Source organism: Glycine soja, chromosome 18, assembly GCF_004193775.1.
Source record: "Glycine soja cultivar W05 chromosome 18, ASM419377v2, whole genome shotgun sequence".
NCBI lineage: Eukaryota > Viridiplantae > Streptophyta > Magnoliopsida > Fabales > Fabaceae > Glycine > Glycine soja.
Genome location: NC_041019.1, coordinates 11662368 through 11690249, shown reverse-complemented (window position 1 = coordinate 11690249; position 27882 = coordinate 11662368). Strand labels below are relative to the sequence as shown.

The following is a 27882-nucleotide window of genomic DNA, read 5'->3' as shown; positions in this document are numbered from 1 at the left end:
GATGTGGCTAATACTATATATGTTTTAAATCCCGGTTAGCGCCTCGTAGAGGTTAGTTCAAAAAATGCTATAGCAAGATAGATTTTGAAATTTTTATAATGTGTACGATATAATATACTTACAAATTCTCAAAAATGATTAAAAAAAAATTACTCAAAATTAATGACACTCAAAATTAACTATGTGAAATTAAATAAGTTAAGAAAACTTTACAATAAAACAAATTAAAGAAATTGCATTTTTTTTCTTTTTTCTTTGAGATAGAAGTTTTTTTTTTCTTACTCCCCAATAGAAAGACATAAGTCAATATAAAAATATGATCATACAATCATTCAAAAGCACATTGTTCACACATTATACATAAAAAAATGTCATAAATATGACTTTGTTAATGAAAGACAATTCCATGTATTCTTTTGATGCAGGACCAAAGAGTCAATTCCAAAAAAACATACAATACCATTGTTGAAGCCCAACACGGAGAATCTAATTTTGAAAGCACTGGAAGAAGCCCAATTCCTATGCCAATTCAAGGAGCAATGTTAGTAGAGAACATTACATTGGCTAGACTTTTGATAGTGCAAAATATTTGCTACTAAATAGCTTTTGCTACTAAATAGCTTTTGAGGGAATAGATCAAGATTGAATTTCTTGTTACAGATTAGACAACTTTATTCTTAATTTTTAATATATGCGATATAGAATAAAAAAAGTATATGACAACAAATAAAAGGATTCAAAAGTACATATTTTATTTTAGGAATTAAACAAACTACATTTGTCGGTGACTACTAAAAGTGTCATTTTATAAAAAATCAAATAAACTTTAGTTATCCTTTTAATGTTTTTTAAATAAATAAAAATATGTATAATTAGATGAATAAAATTAATGAGAAAGTATTTTATTTAAGAAAGGTTTAATTATACTTTTTATCCCTCAATTTTTTAAATTTTGGTGAATTTTATGTCCAACAAATTAATTTAGTGTATTTTATCTTTAATTTTAAAAAAAACTTACAAATTATACTCTGTGTCATTTTACTCCTAACATAATTATATTTTTTACTCAACTTTTTTATTTTTTGATAAATTTTACCCCTAATATTTTATTTTTTGGACAAATTTTATCCCAAATTTTTGTGTTTATTAATGGATAAATGACTAAAGAAAAATTTACAAGTTTCTTAAAAATTGAAGGTAAAATATGTCAAACTAATTTGTTAAGGGATAAAGGAGATACATAAATACATATAATTTGAATCTGGTGGCACGAGTATTAGGAAGAAAAGACATACCTTTTTATGAATTCTAATGCCTTGAATTTCAGTGATGAATAATGCGTGTTGTTTTTCCATAGGAAGTAATTCTAACAAGGGGCACATGTTGGATGCTTGGGTGCTCTGGTCCTCCATCGGGAGCAACGCATTCCATGAATTTATCTGGCAAACCATAAGCGTTGAGAACTTGAAGTTTTTCCAAGTGTTGGATACCATGAGGTACTGTCTCGAGGTGTATTCTATACAATTCGAGTGTTTCTAGAGAACATAGTGCTCCTATATCGATAATGATGGAACCCAAGTACCGTAATTCATAGAGATATAGTTCCTTTAGTTGTTGAAACCCTCCATTTTGAAAATACAAACTTCCACCTTCATAAGCACAGTAGCCAAAGTATAGAAACAACAAATGAGGCATATTTTGTAGTGATTTCAATGGATCATCAGTTAACCGGGAGCGTAACAAAGACAATTTTACAAGATTTTGGAGTTGTGGGACCCACTCTGGAAACTTATTTAACCTCCCACTTAGTTTAAGCTTCCTCAACATAGCAAGAGATGAAATAAGAGGCAAATCAATAACATTGAAATCAAAATCCCAATCTGACTGAATATGTAGTTTCTCCAAGTTTGGCAACTCATTTATTGTTGAACATAGAGCAGTTCCTAATCCTTCCTTAAGGTCAATTAAGCCTAAGCTCCTTAACTGCTTCAACTTTCCTAGTTCTTTCAACAACTCTACTACATCATCATCTTCATTATAACCTACACTTAATTGACACAATGTTTGTAGGGATGTCATGCCTCCAAGACCATTCTTCAATTCAAACAACTTCACATTCTTAACCAAAAGATGTCGTAGCTTTGTGAGCTTGCAAATCTCCTTTGACATTTCCCCAAGCTTTGCGTTCCTTATGTCCAAGGTCTCGAGGTTCTGCAACTTACTAATGAATTTCACAAGAACTTCAGCTCCAATGCAACGCCTTAAGCTTAAGTACTTCAAGTGTGCTAGATTTCCCCATGTTTTAGGAACAAAATCCATTGGACAATCTTCAAAATCAAGTATCTTCAATAGCCTGTATTTTATAGGGATTCTTTCCACATATTTGTAGGTAACTTTACCTGTGAAAACAAGTAGTGACCGGATGTGTGAGCTTTCAGTAGTCCTCCTTAAATCTTTGGAATAGGTTGCTACTGATAAGCGTCGAATCATCCCATTTGACATGGACTCATCTTCTTTACTAATATGCTGGCAGAAGCTTAAATCCTTGCATTTTCTAAGGATCATATCCCGTAATAGATCATGAACATGACAACTCTTAGCTTTGCCATCTATGGTAAATGAAGATACTTGCACTAAACTTCTGCCAATCAACTCTGTTAGATATTGTTGTGCAACGTCTTCCACAGTTTTTCCTTCTTCCTCTTTTACAAATCCTTCAGCAATCCACTGGCGAGTTAGTCTTTTCGATTTAACTCTATAGTCTTCAGGATATATTCCAAAATACAACAAGCATGATTTAAGATAGTATGGCAAATCATCATAACTGAAACCTAAAATCTTTTGTATACCAATTAAATGGGGATTTTTCTTCATCTCTGAACTCAGACTTAGCCTAACTTTTTCCCATTCAAATGGAGTCTTTTCTTTGTCTTTTAAAAGACTACCAATAGCTACAATTGCTAATGGCAAACCCTTACATTTTTCAACAAAGTCAGAAGATATATCCTCTAGATCTTCTGGACAACCTCCATTGTTGTGACGTTGGAATGCCTTCTTGCAAAACAGGTCCATAGATTTTTCAAAAGTTAAAGGTTTCAGCTCATGCACCTTATCTGAAGGAGAATTCATACAAGAGTTTACAACATCCATGCTCCTTGTTGTTATCACTATTCTACTTCCATTGTTATTATCAAGCATGGCATTTTTAATCTGACCCCAAAGTTCTACACTCCACACATCATCAAAAATAACAATGTACCTCTTTTGCTGCAAATGGTTTCTCACTTCATCAATGAATGAATCTTGATCCATTTCAGAAACATCTCGAGGAGGCTCCTTCTTTTCTTCTTTGCATAAATTCTTCAACAAGTCTCTCATCAACTTTTCCAAGGTGTAGGATTGAGACACAGTGATCCATGCATGGGAATCAAAGTGTGCAGTCACCTTCTGGTTGTTGAAAACTCTGCCAACAAGAGTTGTTTTTCCTAACCCTCCCATTCCGACCACAGAGATGACAATCCGCTCTGCTGGTCCCTCTACTAACCACCCAATCAATTCATCTTTGGTGTCTTCAAAGCCAACAACTTCAGCATCTTCAAGGAAACGTGGATTTGATCGAGGCTGATGACGTTGGACACCTCCATGACTGCTTTGTCCTTGTTTAGAAAAAAGTTGATTTAGGGAGTTATAATTTTGAACTCTTTGCATGATTCCATCAACAACTGTCTAAATCTGCTGAATCTCTGATGCAATTCGGTGACGAGGCATCAAAGTTTCAATGAAGTGAATAATCTGACAGAGCAAAGCTGCACATCCAAGAGCATCAGGCTGTTGTTCCACATAGATCAAGTATTCATCAATGACATCTTCTATGCGAAAAGATGCTTACCTCAACTCTTTCACCAATGTTCTGATCCCCTCATTTGTGTTGTCTCCTTCATTTGCAGCCCTGCTATCTGCATCCTTGAGGAAGGCTTGAATGACATCTAGTACTTTTCTTATGTCTGCAAATTCTTTGGGGATGCCGGAAAGCAGGTTTGCTTCATTGCTTAGCAGTGAAAGCAATTTGTCTCGTGCGAAGGACACTGCCATTTCCGCCATTTGATGAGTTTGCTAGCTTCAATTTCTTTTGTATTGTGGTATGAGAATTTTGTGATGAGAATTTCGTGTTCTGAGACTTATTTATGGATCCAAAGTTTCCTAAAGTTTACAATGAGAGGGAAGACTTTCGAGTTTTCCAACATCTTCATTAAATATTTTGTTGGCAAGTTGAGTTTTTTTCCTTTATTTTTATTGTCATAATAGAGCAAGTATCGAATCTTGTGAGTTGACTAATTTGTGAATGGGATTAAACAATTTCAGTTCTATCTGTCAATTTTAGCTGTACCAATAAAAAACATACCTGCTTGTTCTCGTGGTTATAATTTATTCTGGTTGCTCATTTATTTACATATTTTTTTCGGCTTACATTTCCTCGGAACGTATTGATCTTAACAACGTGCATTCCTGCTTTCCAACCACTAATTAAATTTATTTATTGGAAAAGATGAATGATGAATCCTTGTATAAGTGACTTAAGACTTGAAAATCTTTAAAACTTATTAATCTGCTGTTCTGATCTTGATTGACAACAAAAAAATTAAAATAAAAAATGCTAACCCACATGGAATACTGGGTTCGAAGGTCAATTCTTATTTTCTCATGCATAACCCATGCTAGTTTTTTTTAGTTTGAAAATTATTATCAATTTGTTACTTTAAGTTTAATAATTACAAGTCATTTTATCCTTGCTGTTAGATACCAAATTGATTAATGCAGAATAAGGTTAGAGACAAAATTGATAAATCAAAATGATTTATAGTGTTTAAAGCTAGGAATCAAAATGACCAATTCTTAACATTAGAGATTAAAATGACTTATAATTTACTTATTAATTTCAAAGATATATATATATATATATATATATATATATATATAATTTTAGAAATTAAAATGAATGATAATTATATATATATATATATATATATATATATATATATAATTTTAGAAATTAAAATGAATGATAATTATCATTTAATAATTAATTTGATGGGTACTCATTTAAATCTTTTTACAACATTTTACGGTTGTCCTTGAGCATTGAGATGTGTATTTTTGGGCTATGCTATGCATCAAAAAGGGCACTGATGCTGTTAGGATATGGGACATGCTTATGTTTTTTTTCTATGAAAGGATATGCTAGAAATGTAGGAAGAGGATGATTTTTCAGAAAATTGACACCTTAACTTGAATTGTGCTTATTAGCTTCTTTACTTACATTACATGACTTGCTACAACTTATGTCTTTATATAGGTTATATAGGTAATTTCCACACACTTCTATAATACTTAGTCCTAGAGTTTACTAGACTCATCTATCATCTACCATCCATCTCTATAATGTTCTAGGTGCTTCTATGACTTTAGATAATAAGATATTTGTTTACATCCATCAAGAAGTTTCTACACATTACAACATCTCCATAGGTGTAGAACTCTCTAGATAATGGACCACCAATTATACATCTACACTTTTCTAGATTAATCTTCAACACTCGCCCTTAATCTAGAAAAGTCTTGAACTCCAAACATGTCTCTGAATTTGATGAACTTCTCTGTTGCAATTGGCTTGATGAAGATGTCTGCTAATTGTTCTTCAGCCTTGTAGAACTTCATTTTGATTTCTCCTCGTTCCACGAGCTCTCTGATGAAGTGGTATCTAATCTCAATGTGCTTTGTACGGCTGTGGAATACTGGATTCTTAGTCATTGCAATAGCTGACATATTATCATAATGAATAACTGTTGGAGTCTTGGAGTCTTGTTGTACGTCTTGCAGAATTTTTCTAAGTCATGTCGCTTCACACGCAACACTTGTTGCAGCCATGTATTCTGCTTCTGCTGATGATAGAGCAACTGTCGTTTGCTTCTTTGACGCCCATGATATTGCTTTGTTGCCTAGAAGAAACACATATCCACTTGTGCTTTTTCTATCATCTGTGCTTCCTGCTCAGTCGCTATCTGTATAACCTGTCAAGTTAAAGTCTTTGTTTGCCTCGTACAAAATGCCAAAATCATTTGTGCCTTTGACATATCTTAGGATTCTCTTGGCTGCTGCAAAGTGTGCTTTGCTTGGGTTACTCATGAATCTAGACACGATGCTAACTGCATGTACGATGTCTGGCCTTGAGTTGGTTAAGTAGATTAGCGAACCGACTAGGCTTCTATAAATTGTTGCATCAACTTTGTTTTGCCCATCATCTTTTGAAAGCTTCTCGTTCATCGCCATAGGTGTGGCAAGTGGTTTGCAATTTTGCATGTTGAACTTCTTCAGTAAGTCATTCGCATATTTTTCTTGCGAGATAAATATTTGTCCAAGTCTTTGCTTGACTTGCATCTTCACATATAGTGACGGCTCACTTGGACTTTTGAGGAATCTATGCTCGACGAGACATTTGTCTATTTTGTTGTTCCATGCTCGGGGAGCTTGTTTGAGACCATAAAGCGCCTTTTTCAAGCGATATACTTTGTCTTCTTCTCCTTGAACTTTGTATCCTTGTGGTTGCTCCACGTAGACTTCTTCTTCAATCTCTCCATTCAAGAAAGCTGATTTTACATCTAGCTGGTAGACTTGTAGCTTCAACTGTGCAGCTAAGGCTAGTACAGTTTTGATTGTTTCCATGCGCACAATAGGAGCAAATGTCTCATTGAAATCAACTCCTGGCAGTTGTGAATAGCCTTTAGCAACAAGTCGTGCTTTGTGTTTCTGGTTTTTGCATGAGCTCCCATGTATGATTTTTCTCTATCATTTTGATTTCCTCGTCCATGGCTTTTCTCCAAACTTCTTCTTTCGATGCTTCCTCAAACTTATGAGGTTCACAGGCAACAAATCCAACATTTGCGTACTTTGGATTCAGTTTGTGTGGCCTTCCTGATCTTTGAAGTTGTTGTTGTGGGACTTCTTCTACTTTTTCTTGCTGGTGTTGTTGGTCATGTTGTGTTGGTGATGGTGGCAGTGTGCATGGGCTTGGGTTGGTTACTTCTTGCGTCTCATTGACTTCAGTACTCCATTGCCAGCTTGCTCCTTCGTCAAAGATGACATCTCTTGAAATGATCAGCTGCTTTGAATCTGGTTTGAATAATCAGTAACCTTTAGATTGGTCACTATAGTCGACAAAGATGCACTTTTCTCCTTTTTCATCAAGCTTTTCTCAGTTCTCCTTTGGAATGTGCAAATAAGTAACACATCCAAAAACTTTAAAATGATCACTGTTGGTTTTCTGTTGAACCATGCTTCATATGGCGTCATATTTAAGACTGCTTTAGTTGGAGAACAGTTGAGGATGTATACTGCTGTGCTAACAGCTTCTGCCCATAGATTCTTTGGCAGGTTCTTGTGCTGTAGCATCGATCGAGCCATTTCCATAATGGTTCTATTTTTCCTTTCAGCGACACCATTCTGTTGTGGAGTGTGACGAACAGTCAGCTCCTTCTTGATGCCATGATCATTGCAAAAATTGATGAATATGTGCCCATTGAATTCTCCCCCGCGATCTGTTCTCAAGATTTTGAGGGAATGCCCACTTTGCTTTTCCACTAGGGCCTTGAACTCCTTGAAGCAAGAAAATGTATCAGATTTTTGTTGGATGAAGTACACCCACATCATTCGAGTGTAGTGATCAACGAAGAGGAGAAAATATCTTCTTCCACCAAAGTCGGGGGTACTTAATGGTCCCCAGATATCAGCATGCACCAATTGAAGTGGAGATTTAGCTCTCCAAGATGCTTTTGGAAATGGTAACCTGTGCATCTTGCAATAAATGCAGCCTTCACAAACTTTAAGGTTAGATGAAATAAAAGGAAGCCCAAGCACCATATTTTTTGTTTTAATAATTTGAGGCCATTAAAGTTTAGATGACCATACCTCAAGTGCCACAATATGGACTCATCCATATTCTCACATTTCAATGCATTGTTTTGCCCAAATGGCATAAATAGAGGAAATACTTTATTAGGAGCCATTTTGACAGAAATAATTTGGCCCTTTCTTTTATCAATGATATTACATTTATCATCATCAAAGATGACTTTATAATTTTTATGAATAAGTTGACCAACACTTACAAGATTTTGAGTAAGACCTGACACATAAAAAACATCATGGATATATTTTTGGCTACCATTTTGAGTTTTAACAGCAATGGTGCCTTTTTCTTCAACTGTTTGAACATTTCCATCACCAAGTGTAACTTTGAATTTTATTGTCTCATCTAGTTGCACAAAGCAACTTTTTTTTTGTCATGTGGTTTGAACAACCACTATCAACATACCATACATCCCTTGATTCTTGAGAAGATAAAGCAGAGTACAAAGTATGATCAAGGGATTCTTTATTTTCTAGAAAATTTGCTTCTTCTTTTTGTCGGTAAAAACAATATTTTTCGTAGTGTAGGTGCCTTTTGCACTTTTTGCATTTGTACCGACAATCATTTGTATCATGATTATTTCTCTTGCATAATTTGCAATAGGAGCTTGAAGCATTATTACTCCATTGTTTTCCGCTCATTTTACCACGATTAGTAAATGCTCCTCCTATTTTTTGAGGAAATTTACCATGGTTATTTTTCTTATTTCCATCATTTTTAGAGATATTTATTTTAGATTGGAATGCTTGCTCTAGTGGTTGCTCAAATCTTTTCACTCTAGATTCATGAGCTTCTAAAGAGCCCATTAATTCTACTAGAGTGAGTTTAGATAAATCTTTTGATTCTTCTATGGCAGCCACAATATGATCATATTTTACGGGAAGACTTCTTAATATTTATAGTATTATTTTCTTGTCTTCAATCGTGTTCCCGTAACTTCTAATTTGATTGAAGATATTAAAGACACGAGAGAAGAAAGATTGTATAGATTCATCTTCCCGCATTATTAATGTATCAAAATCCTTCCACAAAGATTGAAGTTTAATAGAAATTACCTTGTCTGTGCCTTTAAATTCATTTTTCAGAGTCTCCCACGCCTCCTTTGCATTTTTTGCTTGCATGATTCTTGGAAAGATATCTCTACTAACTCCTTGTTGGATGAATAGCAGAGCCTTAGCATCATGTTGCTTATTTTGCTTGCACTCCTTTTGCTTTGCTGTTGTCCACGTAGCCAATTCTTCTTGGCTTTCTGGGACTGGATAGCCATTCTCTATAACATCCCACAAGTCTTGTGAGATGAATAGAGTTTGCATTTGGATGCTCCAGTAATCATATGCTTCCCCATTAAATATGGGAACTAAGGTTTGGTTATAGTTGAAGGTTGGTAGGCTAGGTGATGTAGCAAAGGCCATCGGATCAACACTGCTCTGATGCCACTGTTAGGATATGGGATGTGGTTATGCCTTTTTTCTATGGAAGGATATGGTAGAAATGTAGGAAGAGGACGAGTTTTCAGAAAATTGACACCTTAACTTGAATTGTGCTTATTAGCTTCTTTACTTACATTACATGGCTTGCTACAACTTATGCCTTTATATAGGTTACATAGGTGATTTCTACACACTTCTATACTACTTAGTCCTAGAGTCTTCTAGACTCATCTATCATCTACCATCCATCTCTATAATGTTCTAGGTGCTTCTATGACTTTAGATGATAAGATATTTTTTTACACCCATCAAGAAGTTTCTACACACTACAACATCTTCATAGGTGTAGAACTCTCTAGATAATGGACCACCAATTATGCATCTACACTTTTCTAGATTAATCTTCAACGGATGCTACCACCCTCCAACTAGAAGAATGCTTAACAACATTAATGTAGTTTTTCATGAAGAGATCTTGTATTTCTCTTCACAATCTGACCTTACGGGGGAGGATTATCAAGAACTTCAGACTCTAGACTATGACAATGAGAAAGGTGAAGCTATTAAGGATCTGGGGGGAAACTAAGAAACAAATGTCGTGACATTAGATTGTAATGGTGAATCCTCACAGGCTGGAATTTTTATTGAGAGTGAGGACAACTTGGAAACAAGTGGTACTAATGAAGTGATTGAACCTGAAGTAACTCCACCTACATCTTTGAATGATCCCCTTAGTAACTGATAAGAACCAGCAAATGTAGGGAATCCCTTTCAGGTCTACACCGGCAGGCCCAAGGGTTCAAAAAGTCCAATATCCTAGCCTCAATTCTGTTAGGAGGAAGGATAGTGGAAGTAAGTTAGAGAAGAGAGAAATTATGCAGAGAGTCTCTTAATAATGATGGGAAAACAGACCAACACAATAACAAAATCTATAATAGAGCAATAAGCAACGGAAATAAATTCTCCTAAAACTTGCAAGAACTTGTGAGGAGCACCAATAAAAATAGAATGCAAAATAGAAATTAGGAAAAAACACACAAGAGACACAATTTGTTTAATGTGGAAAATCCGTCAATGCAAGGGTAAAAATCACGGGTCATCTAGACCAAAGAAATAACTCCACTATAATCAATAAAAATATAAGAGAGTCTCCAACAAGTGCACTGAAACGTGCTACAAATATTCAAATCAAAACAAACCTCAATTGATAAATAGAGACAAGAAGATGAAACCCCAAAATATAGAGTAGAGAATGAGAAACACTTATCTCTCTCTCTCTCTCTAGATATCTTTTTAACTATCCAACCGAAAAATTTGAAGTATCATGTGTTCAGAACTTTCTGTCCAAAAATCAGTTCAATCCAACGGTGAACAAATCCGTAGTTGCAATCTGAAAAACGCTCTCTGGTGGGTGTACGAAAATCACAATGATTTTCCCTCTCCTTTCTCTCTCAATGTTTTGTAACTGTTTTTCCCTCTCAAATGAGTCTCTCTCTCTCTGTCTAATCTAGCCCCTCTCCACTTAAATACGTGAGACAAAATGAGCCTTCTCATTTGGGCATTTACTCCACATAGAAAGGGAGCCCAAAAAATCCAACAAATTTCCCCCTCACAACTATGTGGGGGTGACCGCCAAATCGACGATCTCACAACAAGCTTCAAACTTCATTGCATCCAGCCACTTTGTCTTTTCTTCACTTTCCATGGCCTCTCTAAAGCACTCAGGTTTTCCATCATGTGTTAGGATCACATACTCATTAGTAGAATACCTCTTAGAAGGTTGTCTCTCCTTGTTGGATCTCCTGATTTGAACTTAAGGTGGTTCGGTAGCATCACCAAGATTTTCATCTTGTGACATGTCATGCTCCTCTTCATCATCATCATCAGCAAAAACATCTACCTCATCTTCAGGTTGCTGGACACCAACATCATTCTGAACATCAGTATTCTGATTCTGAATAGGCGGTTGAACTAGTTTAAAATCAGCCACACCATTGTCTTCCTTGGGTGTAGACTTCTCCACCTTATCAATGTCTTCAATGGTTTGGTCTTCCATGAATTTCACATCACGACTTCTAACAAGCTTTTTCTCAACAGGATCATAGAACCTGTAACCAAATTCATTCTCACCATAACCAGTGAAGATACACTGTCTTGACTTTGCATCCAACTTGGATCTCTCATCGTTTGGAACTTGCAGTCAAAAAATCTTAAGTGATCATACTTCACATTCTTACCAAACCAAAATTTGTTTGACACCTCACTATTCAAAGCAACAATAAGACTAAGATTGATAACATGCACCGCCATGTACAGTGCCTTACCCTAGAAGTGCTTGGGTAACTTTGCTTCAGAGAACATACATCTCACTCTCTTAATCAATGTCTTATTCACCCTCTCCGCCAAACCATGTAGTTGAGGAGTTTTAGGAGGAATTTTCTCATGAGCAGTACCATGTTGCTTGTTGTAGACATCAAATGGTCCATAATACTCACTATCATTGTCAGTACGAAAGCGTTTAGCTTTTTTTCTGACTGCCTCTCAACTAAGACATGAAACTCCTTGAACTTCTCAAGAACTTGGTTTTTTGTCTTCAAAGCATAGACCCAAAGTTTCTTTGAACAATCATTAATGAAGGTAACAAAATAAAGTGCACCACTAAAGGATTTCACATTCAAAGGGCCACAAACATCTGAATGCACTAATTAAAGCAACTCAGATTTTCTGGAGGGAGGATGCTTCTTGAAGGATACTCTGGTTTGCTTACCAACCATGCAATGAGAACATTTCTTTAAGTCTACAGTCTTTAATCCTGGAAGCATATCCTTATTGGCTAAACAATTCAGCCTCTTCTCACTAATATGACTAAGCCTTTGGTGCCACAAAGATTTCTCCATATCCATAGCATTCACACTGTCTCTAGCAACCAAAGCTTTTGTCCAATACAACTTTGAAATTTTCTCCCCCTCGGCCACAACTAGGTTAGCCTTGGTGAGTTTCCACATTCTAGAACCAAAGTGGTTATCATAACCAGCATCATCAAGTACCTGCACATAGATCAAATTGAAGCGAACATCTGAAGCATGTTTCACTCCTCTAAGTAGCAACTACATTCCCATGTTGGTTTACAAACAAACATCACCAACACCAATCACCTTGGACACGCCATCATTAGTCATCTTCAAGACTCCAAAACTAGAGTGTAAGATGTGAAGAACTCCTTCCTGGTTGTAACATGCAGTGTAACACCACTATCAATTATCCATATGCTCTCATCAGATACAAGATTAAGCAAATCAGGGTCATGGAGAATAACAAGATCATCGCTAGTAGCAGTAGTCACACAATCATCATCATTATCCTTGTCTTTACTCTCATTCTTCCATATAAAACAATTCCTCTGGATATGCCATGTTTTGTGACAATAATGACACTCAACATTCTTGTACCGAGACCTAGACTTGCTCCTGCTCTTGTCCCTGTCACCCTTCATCTTCTTCTTTTGGCTTCGTCCCCTGTTTTCAGTAACAAGCACCTCTGACTGAGAAGAAGTACCTTGTGCCTTCCTTCTCATCTCTTCATTAAGAGAACTAGTCTTTGTCATTTGCAAAGGAACAATACCATTGGTGGCATCACTAATCATGGAAACCCGGAATGTCTCCCACGAATCAGGTAAAGTTATTAATAGGAACAATCCCAACACATAATCATCAAAGTTGATACCTGCGGCTGACAACTGATCATAGCGTCCTTGAAATTCACTCGAGTGCTTAGTAAATGGAGTTTCGTCCTTGTACTTCAATTCAATAAGTTTTTCAACAAGTACAATTTGTTGTTCCATGATTTAGAAGCATACAAGGACTCAAGAGTTTGCCACATAGTTCCCGCATGTGTCTCATGAGAAATAAGATTACAAATGGATTCATCTACAAAATGTCTAATAAAACCACATACACGTTTATGTTCAAAGCCCCACTTTTCATCAAACATAGAATCGGGCTTCTATGTGCCAAAGACCGAAAGAAGCATATTCTTCACAAATAGCAAATCTTTCATCTTGTCCTTCCAAAAGTGATAGTTAGCTCCACTCAAGGATACCATCTTCATATGTGTCTCCATCGTTCAAGCAAGTAGAAAAACAACCCCTTAACCAAAGAGCTATGATACCACTCTGATGGGAAAAATAGACCAACACAATAACAAACTTTTTAATAAAACAATAGGCAACGGAAATAAATTCCCCTAAAACTTGCAAGAACATGTGAGGAGCACCAATAAAAATAGAACACAAAATAGAAATTAAGAAAAAACTCACAATTTGTTTAACATGAAAAATCTCTCAATGCAAGGGTAAAAATTACAGGTCGTTCAGACCAAAGAAATAACTCCACTATAATCAATAAAGATATAAGAGAGTCTCCAACAAGTGCACTGAAACGTGCTACAACAGTCAAATCAAAACAGACCCCTAATTGGTACAATAGAGACAAGAAAATGAAACCCCAAAATATAGAACAGAGAATGAAAAATACTTATTTCTCTCTCCAGATATCTTTTTGATGATCCAACCAAACAATTTAAAGTATCACGTGTGTAGAACTTGCTGTCCAAAAATCAGTCTGATCCAACGGTGAACGAATCCACAGTTGCAATTTGAAAAATGCTCTCTGGTGGGTGTAAGAAAACCATAATGATTTTCCCTCTCCTTTTTCTCTCAATGTTTTGTAACTGTTTTTTCCTCTCAAATGAGTCTCTCTCCATAATTTGACCCCTCTCCACTTAAATAAATGAGACAAAATGAGCCTTCTCATTGGGGTCATTACTCCACATAAGAAGGGAGCCAAAAAATTCAACAATTAGTAGTGGGAGAGGATATTGAGTGGGTAAGAGGGAATTGTTTTGGAATTGGGAGTTGAGAGTTATTCTCTTACTTGGGGGAGCTTTGCTCTCAGATTGTTATTTTTAGATTGTTATTTGTATTCCCTTCGTTTATTTTTTTAATACAAATTGCAGGATCTCTGATAGGAATTACCTATGAGTAACACACCAAACCAATCATTTGCTGCTATGGATGTTCCTAATCATGTGTCTGATCTCTCCATAAAGCAATTACCAGAACGTCATACTAGAGGTCTTCCTGAACCCAATTAAGAACCTACTCTTTCTCTCTCTAGTAAAGCTACATATCCCATGAGTAACTTTGTTTCCTACCACCGTTTGTCTGAATCAAATATGCCATTGGTAAATCATTTATCTACTGTAGCTATTCCTAACAATGTACACAAGCCTTAGCTGATCACTGATGGAGAGCTGCGATAAATGTGGAGATGACAGCTTTTCAACAAAATGAAACATGGGAAATTGTAGACTACACAACAGAAAAGAAAACCTGGTTGGATGTCATTGGATTTATACTGGGAAGTACAAAGCGGACGGTACAATTGCAAGGTTTAAAGCGAGACTTGTGGCAAAGGGGTATTCTCAAACATACAGTGTTGATTATAGAGACATTTACTCCAATAGCCAAACTTAACACAGTTCAAGTGTTGTTATCTCGAGCTGTAAACTTAGACTGCCCATTATAACAATTTGATGTAAAAAAATGTCTTCCTCCATGGAGAATTATCTGAGGAGGTTTATATGGAACTTCCACCAGGATGTATAGTTCCAAAGAAGCATAGCCAGAAGGTATTCAAATTAAAGAAATCATTGTAGGGACTCAAGCAATCCCTAAGGGCATGGTTTGGAAGGTTCAGAGTCAATGATAGCTTTTGGCTATCACCAAAGCAACTCTGACCACACTTTGTTTCTAAAGAGACAACATGGAATAAGAGTATGTGGATGACACGATGGTTACTGGAAATGACCCTGAGGAAAGAAGAGCTCTACAAGACTAATTATCAAAAAAATTTGAAATGAAAGATCAAGGTACTCTAAAATATTTTTTTGGGATAGAAGTTTCCCAGTCAAAAACAAGAATTTTTCTATCCCAAAGGAAGTATACTCTAGATCTTTTATGAGAAACGGGCATGGAAGGGTGTCATCCTGTTGATACTCCTCTTGACAAAGGGAGTTATCAAAGGCTCGTAGGGAGACTGATGTACTTGAATCACACCAGACCAGATCTGACTAATGCATTAAGTGCTGTTAGCTAGTATATGCATAACCCGGGAGAACAACATATGAATGCTACCATGCACATCTTAAGGTATTTGAAGTCAGCTCCTGGAAAAGGTATTCTCTTCACTAAACACACTGATTATCAAATCATAGATGCATATACAGGTGCTAATTGGGCAGAATCAATAAATAGTAAAAGGTCTACCTCAGGTTACTTCACATTTGTAGGTGGCAATCTTGTTACTTGGAGAAGTGAAAAAAACAAAATGTGGTTGCATGCTCGAGTGCACAAGCTGAATTTAGAGGTTTTGCACTTGGTCTTTGTGAAGCATTATGGCTAAGACTACTTTAGGAAGATTTGGGTTACTCAAGTAGGCAACCAATTAGGCTTTATTGTTTTTTTTTATCGGCAAATAAAGAAGTATATTGATATAAGAGTACCAGAGAGATAAACAACCAGTTCTTACCACAGGTTAGAAGCTATAATATCAAGCTATTGAATAAAATAGCAATAAACCTGAGGACCCAAAAATTAGGCTTTATTGTGACAATAAAGCTGCCTGTGATATTGCCTATAATTCAATACAACATGATCACACAAAGCATATTGAAGAGGACAGATTTTTCATTAAGGAGAAGTTAGACAGAAAGATTGTAGAGTTGCCTAAGATTAGACCAGAAGACCAGCAGGCTGATATTCTCACCAAAGCAGTCTCAAAAGCAGTGTTTTAAAAAATTTTAAGCAAGTTGAACATGAGTGATATTTATGCATCAACTTGAGGGGAAGTGTTGAGATGTCTTTCCTTAATTAATTCGCAGTATTGCAAAGTTACCAGATATAAATTCATTAACTAGCATTTGGGAGTATTTGTAGGGATTAACTTAATTATAGGGATTGGTTTTTCTTTCCAGAGATTTATCTTCTCTGTTTTTGTATATCCTCTCTGCTGTATATATACAGCTCTTGTAATCATCTGTTATATATGAATAACAGTTTCTCAACACCATCTACCTTCTATATATTGGAAAACCTTAACTTAGTTTTAATGGGCCCCCAAATCTTGCTTGGGGGCCATTGACACGCATACATGATACATAAGTATATATTTGAAATGACTCATCAACCCTCTCATTAATTCACAGTCGTTTGAAACGCTAACACTTTTTTTATCTCTATTCTATACACACATAAGAAATGAGTATATAACACACAAATATATAATGGCCCATCAATCCTCTTAGTCTTAAGTGCTGTACCTAGGAATCATCATGATTTTCCAAGATTCATGATTATTGGGAATCGCGATTCTCAAGCATGAAAAAACTTTCTTGATACAAAATGCCTCCTAAAAGTAATCATATCAATTTTCCATCTATTTCAGAAACCTGCCAATATTATACATGGACAATTCTGTTATGTTCATGGATGGATACACTATTAAGGCAAAAAACTAACATCATAAAATGGAGTTACTCCTAAAATATGTACATTTTTGTCAATTTGCCTTGAAGTTCTAGATTCCTATCACAGTCAGTAGTCGCAGAAATAGGAATGGAAGAATGGATTGGTGTTGAGTTATCCTGATTCTGAGAGGGCTTCAGAATATGCTCAGCACCTGGACTAAGTTTCACAGGACCAGATATTGCCACACCATCCCGGTCAGAAGAATCAAAGCCAAGATAGCTTCTTGGATTTAGATTCTGAACCTCATTCTGACAACATTCACTTCTTGCACCCACTTGGAAATCAAGTTCAACTTCTCTTGTGTTTCGCTGCACAGCCATGGCAGTTAAGTTTGTCTGCACTTCAATTATAGGTAACATGTTAGATTTTGGAGGATCAACAAGACTAGCTGAGGGTCTCCTCCTGGAATTGGTGCATGGATGATAGTTTTTGGCAATCATATCATCAAATTTCACTGTCCGTGACCTTAAATATGTTTCTACAACCACTATCTATGGCAGAGGGTGGTTCTATAATGGGGGGAACAGAAGCATGTGGAGAATGAGGACGAGCAATTGATGTTGGGCAAAGAATGGTCTTCCTGGGAAAGTGAGAAGTCACAGAATTAGGAGGATACAAAACATCTGCCGAATGATTCACAAATGGGATAGTAGAATCATTTCTCCATGTATTATGAGGAAAACTTGTACTTGAAGAGCTTCCAAGTGGCCTTTCATGTGTTGAGCCTAAGGACCATGGTGGCAAACTTCTATAGGAACTCTTGCTCCAGGATGATTTGGCCTGTTCTTCAACAATCGGGTGCAAGAAGGGGAATCCAAAGGACGAATTCGTGACACAATGGTGCCTCTTCCGGTCATTCAGCTCACCACTGCTTAAAGTAGACAGATTGAAATTGCAAGGACTAGATGGTACCTGAGAATGAAAGCAGAATCCTTGAGGTTTCGCTCCAGATATAAACTGCTCAGGCAAGTCTTCATGTGGCCTATTATATATTGCACAGGAAGTAGGTGCTTGGGAAATAGTATGCAAATTAGTACTAGCATTTCTGCTGAATCCAAGGCTTCCATTTTGAGATATATGATGATTACTTCGCAGATTAAGAAATTCAGAGTTTGGACCTTTCATCAACAAGGTACTTTGTAATGCCTGATTGCTTTGAATTTTCACTGATTGAAACACATTCTCAGTTTGTCTCTGTGATTGCGAACCAGATGCTGAATCTGGCATGTAGCATCTTCCTAACAAAGAATTGTCCCGAGCAGAATCTACAGAATAATGCCTTCTGGATTTCTCTTCAGCCCAAGGAACTCCTCCAACAATTTTTTGCTTTTCTTTGCTGCTTCTACCAATCGGAACATCTTTACCCATCAACCTCATTGTTGGTTGGCTGGAACTTGGTGAAACAAGACCCGAGCTTCCTCTTGGTGAAACCATTCCATATTCCTTGTGATTTGGCATCTTTTCAAGCTGATTCTGTTCAATGAAAGGGTTTCTCACGAGGTTCAACTCTGAATCAAATGGCTCGACATGGTGATTGGAACACCAACCAGAATTATGCTGATAGATATCTGCTCTCTCCCTTCCATGTAACTCTCTAACACCTAAACTGCCTGAATAGTGAGGAAATAGATTTACCCGATCTTGAAATGTCTTCTGAACAACATGCCTCTTACCGATGCTTAAATATTCCTGGCTATTTTGATGGAAAACATTATTCACAGCTAAGTCGCTTAAAGAACCTCTTAATGTACATGATGTCTCAATCTTGTTCATCTCAACTTTTCCACTTGAACTGAAGTTGATTAGCTCACCATGAGAATTGAGTGGCAAACCATAAAAGTTCTGCCCCATGCAGTTATTCCTTATACTTCCTTTCCCCCAGCCAGGCAAGAGAAACGAATTACCAATCCTATCTGCAGAAAACGTGCCTGACAATGATCTGCCACCCAAAGCTTGGCCATTGTTATCATTGTTTTTATACGTGTGCAATGGAAATTCAGGTCTCTCATTTACTTCGTTACACGAAGCAGAATAAGAGGGCGAAGGCTCCAAATATGTCCTTGTGTTTGCATTTGTAGACTGAAAAGTTGGACCTCCCAAATGATCAATGAACTTTCCAGTGCAACTATAAGCTTCAGATTCACACGCTTGTGTATTTATACCAGAAGTCTGCCCCCCTTGAAATTCTGAAAGAGATCTAGAAAAGTCACCATATGGAGAAACAAGCACTGTAGTTGTGTTGCCTCTATCGAACCGGTCTAAATTATTATCACAAATCGTCACATTGGATAATGATTCAGACTTCTCCTTTAAGTGCTTTGATTTCTCTTCACTGGAACTTGGCTTTAACAATTTTTGTACCGCAACATGTCCTAGAGTATTAGAAAACTGTTTATTTTCAACCATAGGACAAACCTCCTTTGTCTTATCTGTGTTAATGGCAGTGTTGTCATTTCTGTTTTCCTCCAAATTCACAGTTCCTTCATCATTTCTGTTTTCCTGTGTCATATCTGTATTAATGGCAGTGTTGTCATTTCTGTTTTCCTCCAAATTCAAAGTTCCTTCCTCATTTCCAGTGAACTGCTTCTCTCCAAATGAAGAAGCCAGCGAATCTGAAGACAAACTGAACCCAGTTTCATCAAATGAGTTTCTCTTTTCTGGACCAAGTACGGAATCCTCAGCAGAAAATCTCACATGATTGTCTGATAATAACACTTGAACATCACAACGGCTTTCCTCGTTACCATCTTGAATATTACTACCACTTGAAGTACTTTCAGAAATGTGTTTGTGATTCTTAAGAATGCCGCGAATGGGAGACACTGCCTTTTGTTGCTTTCCAACTGAGTCCCAGTTTTTCACTTCTTCCTTATTTTCTTCTGATAGTGTCTTTAAACCCAATTTCTTTTCATGAACAGAAGAAGCATCAATGTCATCAAGTTTCACCTTTTTATTCCCAACAGTGCCTTGCTCTCTGAAACTATATACTGAATTCTGCATCTTGCGCTTGTAAGCATCTCCCTGAGACATTAAAAATTAACAAACTTGACTAAGCTTAATAATAATAATAATAATAATAATAATAATAATAATAAATAACAATAAAAATGACAGATCAAAGGTACGTGACAGAAAGTCAAGATTTCAACTCCAACATCCATTGCAACAGAAAGGAAAGAAGGGGGTGGGGCCGACCTCAATAACTCAATGGAATCAAATTTCCTCTTCTTCCCTTAAGCTTCTGCCACTTTCAAGCAGAGGAATTACACATCTTAAAATTAACAAGTATCCCTACCCATGCTTTATAAGAAAAAATATATATGATTTATAAACTACTTAAAACATTGAATGTCAGACCTGTCATAAACAGACAAGAAACTCAAGATTGAGACATAGAAAGTCATTTGACTTTTTTAAAAAAATCACATGACTTTTTAAGTAAGAAATGATATTAAATCTTGAAGATTCATATTCATATACTATTATATGTCTAAATTTATCCGTCTCACTCTTGTAACAAAATCATCCTTTCCCTAGACATGTCCCCAACATACGCATCTAGTTCAAAGAAATATTATTTTACTAGAAATAAAATAAGTATAAAAATACAAATATTTAATTTTGTTTTATTATTTTAAAAGTTAGTTTAATTGATAAAATATTTATTTTAATCAAGATTCGAAAATATTTCATTATACTTAATTAATTGAAAGGATTTAAGTATAGATTAAAATAATTAAGAAAAATCTAAATCTTTCTTAACAAGATAAATAGTTAAAAACTAGTTATAATATTTTTATTTGATATAAAAACTCGTACGACAGATGTTATTAAAATAAGAGAAATACATAATTACACAAGAAAGAATGTACATATAGAATTTATCTTAGAGAATTACGAATCAAATTTATAATATATAGTTAATAAAATAAAATGGTATGCGTTCCAAGAAAATTTGCTGGGAAGCTTCGTAAGGCATGCATCCATTTGTTAGTGGTTTTCTAAAAGAAAAGTTACTTTTTCAATTAAAATATCTTTTAAGAATTTATTTCTTTTTTTAAAATAAATCTTTAAATACTATTTGCTAAATAAAAAAATAATCACACAAAAAAATCTAGAAGAAATAATTATAAACAACATTTTTTTAGAGAAGGAAAGATAGAACTTCTTAAAAATTTTAAATTGAGAAATTATATGATATTTTGAAAATATATGAAATATTAAGTAATTAAATTTATGCTAATTTATCATTTTAATCTTATAATTTTACAAAATTATTAAATTAGAGAATATTTATTATATATAAATGCTTTTTTCTCTTCCAAAATATAACTCTCAAGACATATCTTTAATTAAAATGATATCAGTCTACATATCCATGATAATGATTTTAATTTTTTAGTTAAAAAAAATAAAGTCCAATTGTTATATATTTTCGCAGTAAAAATTTTCTACCATTCCATTGAGTTCACACATCATTACAAGAGTTCAATTTCCTAACAAGTGACTGAGTTTGTGATATAATGTTTTTTAAAACAATATATGACTACAAAGATCATCGTGTAAACATATTTTTCACCGATTTAAAAATTAAACTCATAAATATAAATATCACATTGTATTTAGAATTAAACTGTAAATGTAACCAGCATAATGTATGGTCATGAGTGCTTTGTTTCCAAATCTTATCTTATTTATAAGAAGAAGAAAAAATCATTTTAACTAATAGTATCAACTGCTTAGTTAATACAAGAAAGTTTAATGAGCTTATTCAATTTTGAAAACGTCTAGCTGTAACATGCATTAAGTAATCTATCACTATATATTAAACTTCAATTTTCGTTTTTTTATTAAAAAAAAATATCCATGTACAAAGTGCATGTCTTTCTCATGCGGCGTCTTCCTCATTTCATGACGTATGAATTGTAAATTTTTATACCAACATAAATTAATACTCAAATTTTATAGCAAATTAATACTCAAGTTTTCTTAATTCTTTAACCAATGCTCAAATTTATTTAATTAACATGAAGTATAATTAGGTATTTATAAATTATGCTATAAGAAAAAGATTTTATAAATTATTGTTAAAACACTATTCCACTAATTGAATTCAAAAGTTTTTAAAACTAAAAAATTTAAGTATATATATTTTTTAAAATTTAAGCTATATTTTTCATTACCTATAAAATAACATTAATAATTCAATTAATATTTTCTTTAATATTTTAATTTTATTTATATAATTTATCCATATTTATAAATAGTCGTATGATATAGTCGTTACTAGTTATATATATCACAGTTGGATTCAGTTCATTACCTTCTGATCAGTTCTAACAAAAAAAATTTCTACTTTGATTTTTCATAGCATTTTATGTTATAAAAAAAACTAGAATTGTAGTAACTGAATAACCGTATTCTGTAACACAATATTCACTTTGACTAATCATAAAGGGCAACTTTATGTTTGATAGAATAGGATATGAAGTTCTTTAATATACTGGCAAAAAAAGGTACAAATAATTATAAGTTCAGACCAGTCTTATCAATTTTCGTATAATTTTAGTACAAACAAGTCTTATCAAATAATTTAGTTCTTAAGGAAAAAAAGGTTATTAAATAATCTTCTAAAATTATAAATGTAGAACATTTTAGTCTTTTATTAAAAGACTAAAATATCTCATATTTACAATCCTTAAAGACTAAACTAAACTATATTTTTTTAAGATCAATGTATCACTGATGTAATTTTAATTTTCAAGAACTAATTTGGATATTCATCGATTATATTTACAAGAGTGGTTATGCTAACAAATTAAAAACACTTACATATAGCTAGCAAAAGCAAAAGTACAGCCAAACAGCTAAGATTACATAATTATTATAATAATGATGATTAAATAATATTTTAATCACGCACATTTTAATAACAGAAAAATCTAAGTAGAGCATCTATTTTATGGTAAAAAAAAAGTGATTAGTACATTTCCTTAAAAAAAGCTGAGAAGGTTGAATTAATAAATTTTACAAAGGAGGATTGTGCAAATAAATGCATGAATCTTGATGCTTAAAACATACTTTAAATTTTTCATCTTGATGTATAAAAACTCATTACTTGATAGGCATGGGAACAAAAAAAACAGTATGATCATAGAATCAGAATAAGATGTTCGAAGGTAAAGTTACAACTAAAGTCTAAAATTAATCTTTGAAATTTCTAGATTTAAAACAAGACCACAGACGTCATCTTTTCTAAGAGATTCCAACCGAATCCAACTTTGAAATTGCACTGCATTGATATTCTCAGTTGGTTTTTGAGTACATATCCAGTCAAGGAAAAAGTTAGCACCGACCAAAAAGATCGCATTATATCAGCATCGTGCAACCCTCTATCAGTGTAATGATGATATATATCAGATAGAATTACCGTGTACTTGTATTATTACTTTCGGGCTTATCTTTTCCATGGCTATACACTCTCCTCCTAGGTTCTGATCTGTTAGCCACTCATTGATTTCATTTTTATCTAAAAGATAAGGATTATTTAACTATCAAATTTCATATCCCACTTCTATTTGAGAACATAAAGAGTGTACATTAGAGTTTTTTAATTTTCTAAAAACAATCATTAAATGAATAATTCTAATCATGTAATACAAATAATATGAATATAACATTATTTAAAAATAACACTCGAAAGAAATTCACAAACTCCTCCTATTCACTTGGCTTGACAAGAATAAAGTTTTCTTAATATTTTTTTCTTTTACATCACATCATTCATTTTATTTTATATTTTTCTTTTTTTATCTCTCTTAATTTGCAAAGCTATTGTAAGAAAGTGTTGAGTATAATTAATTATCTTGTAAACAACGAGCTATATATTCTAGACTATCACACAACACTTTCCATACGAAAAGTCTCACAACACTAAAATCATTATACATGTATCGCCACCTACCCCGCCTTTACTCACGAGTCATGGCTATAACTGCATATAAACAGTATATAGGATAACACATGAGATAAAGATCCATACCCAAACCAGTATAAATTTTATGGCTTAACAAAACATCCCTATAGATTATAGACCCAATAATCAACGATCCTTCAAATTCTGAACCTAATTGCCTCACACAGATCCCATGCACAAACCGAAACATCATCATATATCCAGCTGTAAGCTGTGTATGCAACCTATGTCAGAAAGACTAGCCATCATCATAGAAGAGAAATACACTACTTATCCAGTTCCCCCATGGCCCATAAGATAATTACCCCCAAATTATTTGCTAATAATAGTAACAACATATAACAAAAAGAAAAGAAAAGAAAATATCATCATCATTAGACTCAAGTCTTCCACCTAGCAGCTAGTAACCCATGTCATGAATAGCTAGGCCCTTATCTTCTTCAGACAAGTGCCGAGCTAAAAACCACTCACTCCGTTCCTCTAATCACAAACGTGACGCTATCTCTCAACCCACCCCTTTTTTCAGCATCAATTTTATATGCAGTAAAAGCCACGCGTAGAGTCGCAAACCTATTATCGCATGGCACCCTCAACACAGAAACTACACTATTGGGTTATATTTTATGCCTCAAAACCCACCAATTTAAGCCTTACTTACCACGATTTAGCTGCCAATTATGGGAACTAGCATGCATACACGAAAGATTAACTTATATTTTATGCCATGAAAATCACACATAACATAACATGATGATGACAATAACATGTATAACAACATTCATTAAAAAAGAAAAATACCTTCTTCGCAGTGAACTCCTTGTTTAGCTTCTTTCTCCTTTTGTTTATCTTCTTACTTTCATCGTTTAGAATCACAAAGCCACGCCTTTCCACCTTGTTTTTCTTCCTCGTGATAACCTTCTTCAACTTTTTCTTCTTCGTCACGTTGTTGTTCGTACTCCTTTTGAAATTCGCAAACTCTTCTCCATTCTCTTCGTTTTCATCTTCTTTCCCAGCCTCCGCAGTGAGTTTGCGGTCTCCAACGGCGTTGATTTGAGGCGTGACGGTGAGAATTTCGGCGAGAGAGCGCTTCTTTGATACTTTCAGCTTCGGATTATTCAAACTTGGTTCCAGCCACAACTCATTCTTCTTCATCGCCATTGACAGACAATCGTCGATGTGCGCGTTCGCCGTGGTTACCGTTGCGGTGTTGAAAACCCTACAAACAGGACAAAGCATCTCCGATTCCTTCTCCTCATCAGTGGAATTCGAGTTTCCTCCCACGAAATCGAAGGAAATTCCGTTGGATCTCAAGGCCGCGAGCCGCTCCGAGAGCCACCGAAACTTCGTGACTGTAATCGAAACCTCATCGGCTACCAAACGTTTCAACACTGACTCAATCTCTGGTGGCTTCTCCTTTTCAACATCCTCTTTCATCTCGAAAATCTCTGAGATGAAGCGCCTTTTGGGCGCCTTCGGTTTCGACTGCTGCATCCACCGCCGCTCCTCCCTCACCGTCCGCGAGAGGCAATCATCAATGTGCGCATTCACCGTCGTCAGTGTTGCAGCCTTGAAATCTCGGCACACGGGACAAACCAGCTCCACCTTCTCCTCTTCCTCCAACACCGAATCCTCGGCACATCCACCCGTAACTAACTTATCCTTGGCACATCCACCGCTAACTAACTTATCCTCTTTCTCTGATTCACTCTCGTACGAAATCATCCCATTCGGTTGATTCAACCTTTCTCCCCCTCTGCCGGCACAGGCGAGGTTGGATCTCTGTCCGGCAAGGTTATCAGACCACTGCCGTGACTCTGGAATACTCATTGGAGGAAGCCAGGACTCAGCCTCGTCGCGGCTGAGTCCGGAGGCGGCGAATGGCCAGCATTTGAAAACATCCACGGACCTCATCTTCGAAGTATAGTCCCTGCCACACCGAATCATAACCACAGAAATGAAACAGTTAGTTACCGTCACAGTCATAACCGTGAAAACAAATTTTAAAAAAAATAAACACAAAATTAAAATTAAAAATATAAAAAAATAATCAAATATATATTATATGCCTTATGGAGAAGCTATGGAATGTAAGTGCCATGAGAAAGATAACTAATGAGAAGAAGATGAAGATAGAGAGATGAGAGAGAGGGGGTTTTGGGTTCTAGAGAGAGATAATGGTGGTGATGAGAGAAAAGAAATGATAGTAGTACTTTTTTAGTGTATTTTCCCGCTAAGGGAAGAGTGATGTTTTTTTCCGTAACAGTTTAGCTTTATATGTGTGTTTGTTTTTCTATCTTAAATTTATGAGTGAAAAGGACGTATGAGAGAGAGGGGAAGTGCGATAGGAGCCTCAAAAAGCGACTCACGCTCCACGCACTCACCCTACGTACACCCATCAACGAGGAAATAACTTAGACACATCATATTCTTTCTGTACTTTTTTATTTCATTCAAATTATATTTACTTGAATTTTGGGAAAAGAAAATTTGATAAATATTCATTTTGTTCATCAAAAGATGAGAGATTATAAATTGATCGTTAAAAAATTGAAAATTTAAATTTATTTTTTAATAGGTAAAAAGTTGCGCTGAATTAATCCTGATTATTAAATATCTAATAAATTATCTTGTTATTAAATTATATTGTTCAAATACCAATTAAATTCATGGTATTTTTTTTACATTCAAAAATTAAATTTAAATTATTTAATTTTTAAAAATTAATTTTTCATCACCTTTCACTTTTCAGCTATCAAAATCAATATTTACCGAAGAAAATTTCAAAGGTCGGTGTTCAAATCTTGATTTAATTAAACGACATTGTAAACACGTAAAACTATTATTAATCCTTGGTTTGGTAGAGTGGGGAAACAGAGAAGAGAGTGTGGAAATAAGAGGAAGGAGAGAAATTATATACCTTCCGTACAGTAAAAAAAAATAAGAAAGAAATAAAAAAAATGTGAAATTCGTATTTTTTTTTCGGTTTAATTTTTTTCTATAATTGTAATATTTTTTTTTCTTTTTAGTCCATGAAACATTTCATCTTAGTCATATGTATAATTTTTTAAAACTCTTTTTGTCTTTACCGCCTAAGATTGTCTAAAATCGCTACAGAATTGAAATTGACTAAATTGTTTTTGTAATTTTTCACTGTTATTTTTAATTTTGTAATAATTTTAAAGCATTTGTATACAGACGTATGGCAATTTCAGCCGACGAGGACAAAAGAGTTAAAAATTGTAATTATAAAAACCAAAATGGATCACTTTAAATTACAAGAAATAAAATAAAGAATTATTTCAACTATAGACCAAGAGAACAATTAAATAATAATTCTTTCTTTTTTATTTATATTTTTTGTTTCATATTTTTTCTTTATTTCCCTTACAAAACACTTTATTTTTTATTCTATTTTTCACATATATTAATTCATTTTATTTCTCTTTTTCCATTCACTCTATTTCTTTCTTTCCTATTAAACACTCCATAAAATTTTGTCTTAAGAATAGTTTTTTAATCTTGTGCATGTTCTCAATATTATTTAATTAAGGTTTATAAACTCTCTATTAAATTATTATTTGATAAAAAAAGGATAAGTTAAATAAAAAAAATAACTTAAATGTAATACTGCAGACATATGTGATGATGACATTAGACTCTCCCATAACGGGAGAAATAAAATTTTAGTGATACATATCACGCGTATTAATTAATTCCCTAAAACTAGTTAAAATAGTATTAGGGTGAAACCATTTATAAAATAATATATATTAAATTATCTTTTCAGTTATTCACACTTTTCAGATTGAAAATGAAATAAAGAGAGAGACATATTAAAAATGTCTATCAAAAGGTAAACTCATACTTCATTTGTTGTTTTATTTTTTTTTACAAAGACGGAAATATTTAAAACATTTTTTACAATGCT

The 27882-nt window shown here is 34.5% G+C and overlaps 2 protein-coding genes across 3 annotated transcripts; both read right to left on the bottom strand.

The window, feature by feature from the left end:
• Nucleotides 1-254: 254 nt before the first annotated feature.
• LOC114395905 (disease resistance protein RPM1-like) lies at nucleotides 255-4236 on the bottom strand. 2 transcript variants are annotated; one of them, XM_028357774.1, is made up of 3 exons: nucleotides 3890-4236; nucleotides 1296-3806; nucleotides 255-519 (listed from the first exon to the last, which is right to left on the bottom strand). In XM_028357774.1, the coding sequence occupies exon 2, from the start codon at nucleotides 3706-3708 to the stop codon at nucleotides 1324-1326; it is 2385 nt and encodes a 794-aa protein (XP_028213575.1). In that variant the 5' UTR covers nucleotides 3709-3806; nucleotides 3890-4236; the 3' UTR covers nucleotides 255-519; nucleotides 1296-1323. The 2 variants fall into 2 exon arrangements, with proteins under 2 accessions (XP_028213575.1, XP_028213576.1); XM_028357775.1 differs by having other exon boundaries at nucleotides 1296-4236.
• Nucleotides 4237-16887: 12651 nt separating this feature from the next.
• LOC114395207 lies at nucleotides 16888-26178 on the bottom strand. The gene is made up of 2 exons (XM_028356926.1): nucleotides 24753-26178; nucleotides 16888-19999 (listed from the first exon to the last, which is right to left on the bottom strand). Exons 1-2 carry the CDS (start codon nucleotides 25935-25937, stop codon nucleotides 17423-17425), a joined length of 3762 nt encoding a protein of 1253 aa, XP_028212727.1. The 5' UTR covers nucleotides 25938-26178; the 3' UTR covers nucleotides 16888-17422.
• Between the last annotated feature and the right edge of the window lie 1704 nt (nucleotides 26179-27882).

Bases quoted from the DNA above. Each gene is read 5' to 3' on its own strand.
- LOC114395905 (XM_028357775.1), bottom strand. From the start codon at position 3,708: ATGCAAAGAGTTCAAAATTATAACTCCCTAAATCAACTTTTTTCTAAA.
- LOC114395207 (XM_028356926.1), bottom strand. From the start codon at position 25,937: ATGACTGTGACGGTAACTAACTGTTTCATTTCTGTGGTTATGATTCGG. The intron at 20,000-24,752 runs GTATTTTTCTTT...TTAATGTCTCAG, and splicing joins AGGAGTTCACTGCGAAGAAG to GGAGATGCTTACAAGCGCAA.